The 13,140-nt window shown below is 39.9% G+C and overlaps 1 protein-coding gene across 1 annotated transcript in view; it reads left to right on the forward strand.

The window, feature by feature from the left end:
- The window catches only part of IFNAR1 (interferon alpha and beta receptor subunit 1), a 20,928-nt gene extending 8,074 nt beyond the window's left edge, over positions 1-12,854 (forward strand). Inside the window, exons 4-11 of the mRNA XM_083439056.1 lie at positions 3-79; positions 1,667-1,805; positions 2,190-2,307; positions 2,958-3,157; positions 3,706-3,866; positions 5,230-5,374; positions 6,121-6,272; positions 8,636-12,854. Of these exons, the coding sequence (XP_083295182.1) occupies positions 3-79; positions 1,667-1,805; positions 2,190-2,307; positions 2,958-3,157; positions 3,706-3,866; positions 5,230-5,374; positions 6,121-6,272; positions 8,636-8,866 (1,223 nt within the window). The 3' untranslated portion in view covers positions 8,867-12,854. The remainder of the gene's footprint in view (positions 1-2; positions 80-1,666; positions 1,806-2,189; positions 2,308-2,957; positions 3,158-3,705; positions 3,867-5,229; positions 5,375-6,120; positions 6,273-8,635) is intronic.
- The last annotated feature ends 286 nt before the right edge of the window (positions 12,855-13,140 follow it).

The following is a 13,140-nucleotide window of genomic DNA, read 5'->3' on the forward strand; positions in this document are numbered from 1 at the left end:
AGCAAACCAGCAAAGAAAAATGTGGGACCTGTCTCTAAGCTACAAGCTAACTATCTGGAAAAACTCATCCTATCCTCAGGTGCTAAATTTCTCTACACTTAAGATTTGCCTTCATTGCAGAAATGTTCCTTCACATTTAAATCATGTGTTACATGTATTCACTTCCAGAACAAAAATGCTAAACATCTAAAACTGCACTCCTATAATCATTTATTTAGAAATCCCATGGAACTCCATAGTGCTTTTGCTAACCTGCAAAATGGTATGGTAGTGGTTCAGTTTGTGTTGAGAGCTCTTTGCCAGTATCTCAGCTTACTTGTGTAACCTGAATGCATGAGATGCTTAGTGCTTGCTTTCAGCTTTAGAGGTGCCAGGAAGTAGTTTACAGGCTCCAATCCAGACATGTGAACAGCTCCCCATCAGGATCTAGACTCTGTTTACATCTGGCAAGGAATTAAACCTCATATCAAAATGCATGAACAGAATTCCATAGAATAAATAACACTAGAAATAACAAATGCAGCATTTTATGTGCATATCCTATTGCATGTTATGTTTAAACAATATTATTGTTACTCTTTATTAAATTTATATACCTCAGGGCAGTTTACAGTATAAAAACACACAACATAATAACAAATGAAACAATAACACACACCCCCCACACACACACTCAGTTTAAAAGGCTATACTGTAGATTGTTTAATTAGCCAAAGGCCTGGGGGAAATGTTTTTTTTTCTGGTGCCTAAAGATATGTAATGAAGGCGCCAGGCAAGCCTCCCTGAGGAGAGCGTTCCACAGACCAGGAGGCACTGCAGGGTATTGCCACCCTCCATACCTGATCACAGGGTTTGTGTCAGTTCATATGGAGAGAAGTGGTCCCCGAGGTATTGTGATCCTGAACTGTTTAAGGCTTTATAGGTCAAAACCAGAACTTCAAATTGGACCAAGAAGCTAATTGACAGTCTGCAGTTGGGCAGTCTGCAGTTGTTGTATGCTCAGACCACTTTGCCCTGATGAGCCTTTGTTGTACAGATTATCTTCCTGATAGTAATTTTTTTTAATACAATATAGTGTTGGATTTCATTGCAGAAACAGAAAAACTGAAAAAGAAGCTCTGTCTTACACACAATGGTGCCATTTTTATGTTGTGGATAAAATTTGACCTAAGCAGATATTCACTTTGCTGAGTATAATAAAACAGAGGTGGCAGACCAACATGTTTTAAGCTGGATCTCTTTACATCCCAAGTCCTTTAACTGGCATTGAATGATTGAGCATGTTTTTAAAATGTTCAAATAATAATAATAATAATAATAATAATAATATAATTTATTATTTATACCCCGCCCATCTGGCTGGGTTTCCCCAGCCACTCTGGGCGGCTTCCAACAAAATATTAAAATACAGTAGTCTATTAAATATAAAAAGCTTCCCTAAACAGGGTTGCCTTCAGATACATAATAAAATACAATCTGTTCGTTCAAGCTATAGATGTCATACTGTATATCTGTCTTACTGAAAGAATGATACCAATATTATTATTGTTGACCCAATAAAAGATTATTGTATCTTAGATTTTTTTTCTGGATTCACATAAAAATAACTGCCCATGGAAGTAATCAACAATCGTAATATGTTACATGCAACTGTCTGTTTCTGCAGGAAAAAATCCAGGATATTTTTCCAGGACAAACCATTCAAGACCTTGAGCCAGAGACTGCTTACTGCATGAAGGCTAAAGTACATATGGTTCATCACAATTCTTTCAATAGTCCAGACATTTGTATACAGACACCAAAAGGTATTTATTTTCTATTGATTTTAACAATTCAAATCTGTTCTAGTGTGCGGGGCGGGGTGGGTGGGGAATAAATCTCCTTGAAGTGGGTATTCTCTGGTCAGAATCAAGCAGGGTGCTTCTTGTGCTTTCACAAGCACCTTCTCCCTGCTTTTTGTTTGTAAACAACATGTCTTGCATAATACTAGTGGCATTTATTTGTATAATACCATGAAGCCCTGGGCATGGTTTGTTGAGCAACTCCTGGGGTTCTGGTTTCAGAAGCTTCATGACCTTTTGGTCCTGGGCTCTTTATAAGATTGGAGTTCCAAACTATTAACGTGTAACATTGTTCATGAACCTAACTGGATGGATTGTTTGTAAATTTTTCTTTCCTCCTTTTTATAGCTTGGGCTGGTCTGCCTCGACCTGAAAAGCTCCAGGTTCATGCACTGAATACAAACTTCGTTTTGCATTGGGATAATATGTACAATGGAAATGTGAGCTTCATTGTACAGTTTCTCAAGTAAGAATCCTTGCCATGCCTGTCTTCAGTCTTAGCTTTTTACATTCCATCTAATTTATGCTTAAAAAGCAAGCCTGATAGGTAACTTAAGGAAGTTGTGAAGCTTTGAGCAGGAGCACTTGAGAAAATGAGCAATCTGCTTGGACCAGTTTGCAAACCATTATCTGATGTGTGAGGAGCTTAATTCTGCTTGGATGGTATCTCCCCCCATCCCCAAGGGCCAATTTTCACAGGTATGTGGGCCAACCTACCTGCCAAGCACATGATGTCAGTATGATACTAGAGGATAGGCAGGTGGGCTCCACCACAGGGGACCAATGGGCCAAAAAGGTTCACCGCTATGGGCTATATTTCTGAGGGGTTATCCTTCCATTGCATGGGCTGGAACACTGCAAACCAAAGGATTCAAGCAGGTCATTGATTGGGTGAAGTATGTGGTGGTTACTTGCTGTCCCTTCTATGAAAAGACGACATATTAAATTGTCAATTGTGTCAGATCAATTTGACTGCCAAGTCTGATTAACCCTGCAATCCCATGCAGCTCACATGAGGCTCAGTGGAGCTAACATTCAAGTAAACATCAACAGTTAGGAACTGTCTGCTGATACAGGTATTGTACTTATTTAATCAACCTTCTGTTGTTCTTATAGTGGTTTTGAAGCACAGACGTCTCATGATATCTCAAAAAACTGGCGTAGTGTATCTGGATGTGAACACGTTACAACCAAATACTGTGATTTATCACGTTCCATCAACTTCATTGGAATTTACTATCTCCAAGTACAGGCTATGAATAGCCATAGTAAATCACCTTGGTCTAAAATGCTAAAATTTGAGCCTATAGAAGACAGTAAGTGTCACCTTCTTCTGATATGCGTTATCATTTATAGGTGCTGCTTTTTGTGTATGTATTTGTTAATTTTTGCAATCTTGTACAGCAGCCTATACATCATCACATTGTTACATTTTCTTCTTGTATGGTTAGAAAAAATTAAGACCTTCACAACTTGTAGCTCACAACAGTTTGAAAGTTCAGCAAGCTCTACTGCTGTGCAACTCTTGTGTACCACAATGGCACCAGGGCCATTGAAATGAACTGGAGTTACCTATCACTAGTTCCTGGTGGCTGCTTGCTAAAACTCCCAGATGTCCTCAAAAATATGTGTTTAGATTTATAACTTGCCCCCAGAACCAATAGCAACAACAACAACAACAACAGTGTGTGTATATGTTGCAACTTAACATACCACAGTATCACAATTTCCATCAGTTAATTCATTTTACATTCTACTGAAGCAGAGATTTTGCCTTGTGCTTGAGCTTTAGTGACAGCATTATATTGCAACATGTTTTGTTGAATTCAAATGTTTTAACACATTGTATAACATTGTTTTTAAGCTAAACTGGGCCCACCAAGTGTCAAGATTAATGCCAGTGAAAATTCACTTAACATTTTCATTACTTCTCCTGGAGAATCTGAAAAAAATCTGATGAGTAAACACTATAAGAAGTTGATTTACCAAGGTTGGTACTGGGCAGACTCTTCACCACAAGACAAGGTAATGTATTTTGTTTTTTTTTTTTAAAAAAAAACATAGATAAAAGCATGTACCGTATTTTCGTTCCATAGGACGCTCCGTCCCATAGGACGCACTTAAACTTTTCCTTTATTTCCCCCCCAAAACCAGGTCGGGGAACAGTGGGATGGCTGCGCTGCGCCTCCCCGCTGTCCCCCAAGCTTGTGGGGCTGGCCGATGTCTGCCCGGCGCGAGGGGCGCTCTGCTTCAGGGCGCCCCGTGCCCCGCGCTGCGGGCTGCCTCCCGCAAGCCTTGCGCTCCCGGGGGACTTTCCCCGGGCGCGCAAGGCTTGGCGACACCTGCGCGAAGCAGGAGGCGTCCTCCGAAGGGTGCCCTGTGCTCCGCGCTGCAGGCTGCTGCCCGCAAGCCTTGTGCTCCCAGGGGGACTTCCCCTGGTCGCGCAAGGCTTGCCGACACTTGCGCGAAGCAGGAGGCGTCCTCCGAAGGGTGCCCCGTGCTCCGCGCTGCAGGTTGCCGCCCGCAAGCCTTGCGCTCCCGGGGGGAATTCCCCCCCCTGGTGCGCAAGGCTTGCCGACACCTGCGCGAAGCAGGAGGCGTCCTCCGAAGGGCGCCCCGTGCTGCGCGCTGCAGGCTGCCGCCCGCAAGCCTTGCACGCCCAGGGGAACTCCCCCCGGGTGCGCAAGGCTTGCGGATAGCTTCCTGGAGCCTGGAGAGCAAGAGGTGTCGGTGCGCACCGACGCCTCTCTCTCTCCAGGCTTCCGCCAAAGCCTGCATTCGCTCCATAGGACGCACACACATTTCCCCTTCATTTTTGGAGGGGGAAAAGTGCGTCCTAGAGAGCGAAAAATACGGTATTTAAAAATTGACTCATAATGTAGCCCTCCTGTTCTTTCTCTAGGCCATCTATAACCCCTTCAGGTTTATGCTGAATATGGTGTCTCTGGCTAGCTAATTCCATGTCAAATGTACCTGTATGTAGTGAAGTGCTCCAGCATCATACGAAATACTAGACACACACTGTCCCAAATGCACTGAGGGATACCCATCTGACACAGATAGCTGATCTCTGGCTAATCCTACAGGTGTTTGAGATTGAAAGAATGCATAGCTCAGCAACATACAACAACCAGGCCTGCTGCAACTGGTTGGAGTAGTCATAGGCACCAAGGTTCTAAGGATCAGTGCCCCACGGGCACCTGCCAGTTGTTGCCAAGCCCTGGGCTGTATGTTTTCTTGACCCTCAGTACAGTATACCTGGAATTTGCAGAGCCTATAGTACAGCCATATAGTTGCACCCAAAGTCAGAATGTCAGTCTTCAAGCTTTGTTTTCAATAAGTGCTTGCTCTGGTTTACATTGTTATGTATTTTGTTGTTGTTGTACAGAAGAAACTGGAAAATAAATCTTCACAATTTATAATCCCAGACTTGAGCTCTTCTACTTTATACTGCCTAAAAGTACAAGCATTTGCTCCAGCGTATAATAAAAGTAGCGAGTTTAGCAGTGAGACATGCACTAAAACTGCCAAAGGTATGAAATACTTATTTTTAGTGTTTGATTTTTTAAAAAATGATACATTGCTTTGTATTTTTAAAAAAAAATCTAAAGTGATGTGTTTTTCTGAAATTCTATGTTGTACAAAAAAACAACAATTCCGTATAAAACCATAAAACAGGAGTATGTATACAATCCAGTCTCTTGGTTGTATGTCCAGGCAACATCACCAATTTTTAACATTTGGTTTAGAATATATTAACCTTGGCTCATGTTTGATTATTAGTGGTATTATTACCACTAGTGGTAAGATTTATACCCTGCCCTTATTACATTATCAATACAGATTATGTATATAACTATATGAAGAACAGAACACAAATTTGTAAGCTTAGTTCAAGTAACTGAACAGAAGTTAATTGTAAACTAAGATTGGCACATTGGGATAATTATGAAAAATATCCCAAAAGCATGTACTTTTTATTTAACATGGAATGTTTACAAAGAAAGATTGACAAGGAAAGGTATCTTATATGTAAAGCATGCATAAAACCATTTTTACTTTTACTGGAACCAATTTAATTTTTGAGGTTTTGTATAGGGAAGAGTGAGCAAGTGCGCTGTATCTCCATCTCTCTCCCCTTCACAAAATCTTTTCTCGCCACAACAACTTTCCAAGTGCCATAAGTTTAAGTTGCTGGCTTTAAAAATAAGCTTAAGAAAGTGGTTATTGCAGAAGTTTTTTCAATATATAACTCATTTTAATTTCTTTTTCTTTGTAGGAAAATCTTTATATCCAGTCATTTTTAAAGTCTTTGGAATTACTCTTGGTGTTATTGTTTCAATAGTGGTCTTAAGTGGTGTTATATATTATATACGCAAGCAGATCAAATATGCCTTCTTTCCATCATGCCATCCTCCACTGATCATAGAGGTATGTATATATGGCTTTTATTACTTTGCTATTTGCAGTAGTAAAATTATAGGACAAGTATTCTAGAAATCACATCATGGGTGCTTATTATGTATGCAGTGCTTACAATAAGCATACATTTGCCATTTACAGAGAGAGAAAGAGAATGTGTGCGCGAACTGAGATATTCCCAGTATTCTTCTTAACAGATAGGTTGTTGCAGGCTCAAAAATGGCATGTGTGTACCTTGAGATCCTCTTCATGCAAGGAGCTCTGGACTGGGGTGTATATATTGCATTACCCTTGAATATATTGTGTAGTGCATCTGCCTGACATATTACTTGGGACATCCTATAGATCTAATGGTGGGTATAGAAATGGCATTTTTATTATATCTTGCTGTTTATAACATCCAATAGCAGCTGGCATGGCTATGCTGTTTTCTCATCTCACCGAATGTGAAAGTTGACTTGCCCTTACTGAGACAGAGAGGAGCAAGGCAGCAGGAATGTGGTGCAGGCACAGTGCAGAAGCATCGGATTGGTTCCACTGCAGCACCAGCACTGCACAGGGATCCTGCTGCCTTGCTCTCCCCCCTCTATTGACTACAGTGGGTCTACTCTATGAATAACATCGGATATCACACAATGCATTTCAATAATGTATTTACAGCATGAGTGCAGAACTTCCAGCCCATAGGTGTTTTCATTATTTAAATGTACATGTCGACCTTCCTTCTAAAGTAGCCTGGAGCCATAAACACACAATGATAAAACTTTCCAGGCAGATCATATGGAAAAACTTTTCACATAGTTGTCTCTGAAAAACTTGCTTCTCATCTAAAGTTCTGAGTAGTGATGCTGAGCCTGAGGACTTTGCTGTTATGTAGTGGACCTCTTTCTTGTATAGGAATAAACATCAAATAGACCCATTATTCTTGACAAATAGGATTTTTTTGGGGAAATACTTTAGACATTTTGTCTAATGCACTTGTCCATCCTGTATAACACCCCCTACCCTGGATTTAGACTCCTTACATTATTTTAGTTTTTCCTCTTTTGTTTAATGTATAATAACAATAGTTAATAATAAATAATAAACAATAATTGGCCTAATTACTGGCATAGGTGCCAGTTTTGCCTGCAAGGTGACACCCCCCCCCAATTATACCCACCTCTCTCATACCTGAAATCTTATGTGATATCAGGTGAGGGGCAGGTGGAAATGTGGCTGTCAGTGCATAATCATAGAATCTTAAGAGTTAGAAGGGACCCAAGGGTCATCTAGTCCAACCCCCTGTAATGCAAGAAACTCAGCTAAAGCATCCATGACAGATGGCCATCCAACCTCTGCTTAAAAACCTCCAAGGAAGGAGAGTCCACCACCTCCTGAGGGAGCCTTAAAGGGTACTTCCAGTTGCACATCAGGGATTGAAAGTAAACCTCTCTTGCCAATCAGCAGATAGGCACTGATCTTAAGCTCCCTGGGAACAGCTACACCAATCTTTGTAAAGGCTTGCCAAAGAGCCTTGCTCAGCGCAACAGCCTATTACCTGCTGTCACTGTGACTTTGGGTGATTGACGGGTGGGCACCCTGCCTGTTCGTACGTCAGAAGGCTTTCCCAAGGAATCAGCACTTGAGTAATAATGCACATGGCTGTTGCCAATTTAGTCAATGGGCTACAAGCTGAAACCAGATTCATCCTTCACCACATAGCAGTCAGCGTGTACAGTCTTGTATTGCAGCCTGAGCACAACTCTTTCCTGTACTAATTCCTTTTGCCTCCAATGTGTCTCTTTACTACTACTTCTCTCTTGTCAAATTCCCCCAAAGTGCCATTGAAAGAAGCAGCTGTTACCAGAAACAGAAGCTGCACAGTTAACTTCCCCATCTCCCACTAGGACATCTAAGAGAGCTTAACTTGTATACTGATGTTACAAAATTCTAAGTATCACTTTCCTGCATCTAACTGATTGTCCACATCTCTACTTGTGTCATATCAGTGACTGGAGGGGTACGGGGAGGTGTCAAATGTTGTGACATCAGGGCACAAGTTAGTAGCCATTATGGATGGGGAAGCAGAAACTAAATATGTGGGTACAAACTTTGGTGTGGACAGCCATGTGTTAGACATAATGTGTACCGTGGTTCTAAATCGCTTGTTCCTAGATCTCAGACTGTATTCTAGTGACTGGTGTTGCCTGTTTAATGCTTCAGAGAAGAGGTTTTATTATCTTTTTCAGTGTTTCATATGCCAACCATATCCACATCCATAATAAATATTAATAGTACATTATTCTAACCAAACACAACAGCTTTCTATAGCGCCCTATATGTAGACATCAGTAATTCTCATTACTTTCTGTGTACTTTCCCACCTGCAGAACATTGAAGGAAAAGATTTGCGCAGTTCGTACTTGCTAACTTCAGAAGAGCCAACAGAAAATTGTGTTGTCATAGCTGACAGTAGCATTCTAAATGAAGTTGATCTGACTGACTTTAAAGACCAGAAAGAGCTGGAAGAGATCAGCCAAGACTCAGGAAACTATTCCAATGATGATGGTATCTCTAGGACTAAAGACTCCCATTTAATCCAAGAACAGAAAGCAGAATAACTGTAAAATAATGGATAGAAGCCATTATTATGGGTAGATGAGGGGGGTGCATAAATAGCAACTTGCAATTTATGCATCTTGCTGTTAGCTTCCATATAAGAAAGACTTTGTGCCAAGACATGACCTGACAACTGGTTCTTGCACCATAGATTTTGAGATTTGTGTATTGCTATTGGCACAAAGGCTCAGGTATGGAGAACACTTGATTTCACCACCAAAATGTTTACTTCATTTCGACGAGAAGCTGGTGCTTAAATGAAGTTTACAAACATGTAATATATGTTTATGTGTGAGTGTGTATGTTAAATACAAAAAACATCCTAAGACAATCCTAAAGCTAGACTTTACCACTGTGGATGCTGTGTTGGTTGGCAAAGCATAAATAACTGTGAGGATTACTGAACAGCTATAGGTTACAGCGGAGTAACACAGACTACAGCAGTTTCGAAATGTACTGACAGGATGGCATTTCACAGGAAAATAATTTTTGCTATAACCAAACGCATGCAAATATTGTTACCATGTTGTTGACTTTAGGTGACTGACAGAGCACAGTCTTAACACAATGCTTTCTCTGTGTTGTATTTCATTGTTTATGTGACCTTATTAAGATCACATATAGTCTAGCCAGTATTAGTTTATACCAAGTATTCAAAACAGATAAAGGGTTTCAGCCACGTGGATACTTTGGAGAGTAAGTGTAAAATGTATTTCTCTCAATGGTGGTCGCACTTACTATATTGAACAGCCTTCCTTCAGAATTTAGATATTTGCCACCTACGTTTTTTGTTTGCCGTATGTTAAAAACATGTTGCCTGACCATTAGTGCATTTCAGTTTTAATGCAAATAAAGCAAACTCCTTTTGAGAAAGGTTTTTTTAAAAAAAGAAAAAGTCTTACCTACAATTTAGTTGTAATAAAAAGTACAAAAAATCTTAGAAACTAAGTCTTGGAGAATCAAAAAAGTCAAATTGTAATTAGGGGGTCACCAATAAATACTTGATTTGGGGCAAGGAAATCACTAGCCAACTCTCAAAAAGTTAAGACTTTTTTATAGAATGAGCAGAGACATCCCTAGTTAAATTACTTTCTGGGAACTAGTGTAGTTTTTACTGTGATTTCTTCATTTAGTCCTTGCCAACCAGGGAAACAAACTGCAACTACTGACCAGGCCTTCAGTATTTCTCAGAATATATTTACTTTCTAACATGTTTCCTTTTTATAGGATGATGAAAATTAATATATACTTGGGGGGAAATGGGAACACAATGTTTGTGAACAAGATGGATTTGTTCTGATAACTACTCTCACTAGCATTCTCCAATAGCAATGTGAGAAATGAAAGCATTTTCACTCGCATTAAGAGTGGGCCCAAATTTAGTTGGTCTGTATAGGTGTCTAGCAAGCTAATGCTTATGAGAATGTGTGACTGCAATTATTGCAATCCATTGCTACTGTTATTTCAATTAGTTTGTACAGTTCAGTTTCACAGTTCACTATCCTGTTTATAAGTGTCCAAATGGTAGCATAGCATTGTTTATTCAGTGTTAACACACCAGTGTACTTCGCCCCATCAGTGAATACCTGTTTTTACTGAAATGTGAGTTCCTAAGGCACAGTTATACTGGTGTCATCTGGCTGTTCTTCTGAGTAGATGGCTAGCTGATGTGGGAAGTAGAGAAAATGTTTACAAACTCCATTTACCAGTAGAGCTGGGACAAAAGGGGGTCCGCACAATGCTTAGGTACAGGCCCTCATTTAGCTTTATGTTTGATTTTGGGGGATGTGTGTATAAGCAGCATTGCAACAGGTCACCTACCTAGCATATTATCACCCAACTGCCTTGGTAAAAAACAAAACAAAAATGCCTTTGTGTAAATAGTTGCTTTTTTAAAGTGAAGTGTGTACGATGATTGTATTGCAGTATTAACTGCTGCTGATAGTTAATGGAAACTAAATTAGGTGACCTTGGAAGGTCAGAATGTAAGTGTGTGGGTGGGTGAGAGAGAGAATTTGGCATGCCTGCACCATCTGTTTTCAAGTAGACGCCTCCTTTCCACATATAATGTGGAGACAGGGGCTTGATATGTTTTCTAGAATGTATGAATGGCTGGGGAAGCAAGTATATGCTTACATATGCTTATATGTGAAATAACTCCGTGTTCTGACTATGGATGTCAGGTAATTCCAACAGAAGCAGGAGTGGAAATTGCCAGTTTGCATTTTTGTCCCCTGTCCAGAACAGAAATCAATCCAGCAATCAATGTTCACTGTTGTTGCTGTTTCAGTCCACAAATGATCTATACTGTATCACTGTTTTTCCCATTTACATGGCATTTCTTTTACATTGAACTGAATAGTGTGGAATAACATAATAAGATCAGAATTAATTATGTAAAATTGCACCAGAACAGACAGCAAAACAAGTAACAGTGGAATGAATGAATCTTTACTTGCATCAGCTACCAGCCATAGGAATAAAAACAAACAAAATGCAGTATACAGAGGATAAAGGTAAAAAAAATCAGTTATATAAACATTTTTGGGGGATTTGGATCAATAGTCAAATAGTGGATCTTATTCTAATTGCCCTGGCTAAGAACCTTGCAACCTTTGCTGACACTTGCTCCTCTTGGTCTGCTAACAGAAACTACTCTGTGGCAGTGGTTGGGAGACCTGGAATGGATAATAACAGAGGGGTGATAACCTCACTCCTCAAATCAAGTAAGTGCAGAAGCCTAACTGCAGCACTGCATGTGATGAACAAGTTCTGAAGGGAGCATCCTGAAATGTTCCTGTCAAAAGTAAGGATGTAAGGAGTCAGCCATTTCCATCCTGTCTTCAGTTCATTGAAATCAATGCTTTTCCCATTCGGCTACATTTCAGCTTTCGCTAAAACCTATCTTCATCTCGCTAACCACTATGGCCAAAACTAATGTAATTAATTAGGTAATTGATTATGTAATCAATTTCAGTGAAAGGAAAAGGTCAAAAACAATTCAGGAAATAACATAATTATTTACATAATGTTTGCAGATTAGGAAAAGAACAATAGCAAACATAACTCATATTCACATTTCTGTTACTGACCAACAAACATGCAACTTGCAGCAATTTCTGCTTCCACTTCTGTTTCTGGTGGAATTCTCAGACAACCATAGTGTAAAGGGCTCACTTGTGTTCTGGCATGTATGTCAACAGGATTTTATTTCTGTTGTGTTACTAGGGTTGCACTATCGACCAAGAAACTATAACGCCTAAACCAAGTTTCCCATGCTTAATTTAATCCTAACGATGCTGATATGTAGTGCCTTTTAAAGTTAAAAAGTGTGAAGTCCTTCAATCCTGATTTGTATGGTACTCTAGTCTTTATTTAATCTACTCCATCATAGCAAAAAATATTTATTCATACTTCCTCGTATTGAATTCAATGGGACTTGAGTCTGAGAAGGCATTTGTAACACTGTGCTGTATCCCCACCCCCACCCCGTGTCTTTCTTACTTGTTGGGTTTATAGTTATCTCAGGACTTAAAACAGGAAATACATCAGATTTGAAACCAACTTGCTGTAATAACTAAACCCACATGATGCATGACTCATAGTCTCACCTATCCATAGATGCTGTTATAACAAGCAACAATCAGTGCTATTCCTCTGCACACATAACTGATTATTTTTTATGTTTCCATGTATTGGTACTTTGTGGACATTGTATTGCATTTAGATGTGGAGTGGGACTCCTGCAGTGTCCTTAAGTTCAGTGAGCAATTGTATCGGATTGTGAGGATAAAGAAATCTAAAGATGTACTGTTAAAATCTATAAATATAACATATTAAGACTCTGTGTTTTGTTTTTTTACCCTGGTGGATTTTTTATCCTGTTACAATGTACTCCACTTTTCTATTGCGGCACTTAAGATGTCAACTTTGTAAGAGTTTTATTTATAAGGAAATTTGTGTTGATAAATAAAGAAATAATGCCGGATACAACCGATTCTGCTCTGATCTTTGTTCCAGGCAACCGGGCCGTTGTAACTTGATCAACATATGTGACACAATCTCTCATAGTTGAAATTTAAAATCAGCCTGTACCAGGAAATGAGGCTTTTCAGGGGCCAACTGCAGCCCTGCAGGCCTCTCTTTATTTGGTGGTTGGGACCCTCCCCAGACCACCCCACTTCTTCACCAGTCCTGTTTTGCCACCTCCTTGAGTGTGCATACCTGGCTAGAATGTATCCTGGAACGCTGATTATGCTTCTTGTTTGCCTGGATG

The sequence above is a fragment of the Podarcis tiliguerta genome, assembly GCF_965153285.1.
Source record: "Podarcis tiliguerta genome assembly, chromosome: 4".
Lineage (NCBI taxonomy): Eukaryota > Metazoa > Chordata > Lepidosauria > Squamata > Lacertidae > Podarcis > Podarcis tiliguerta.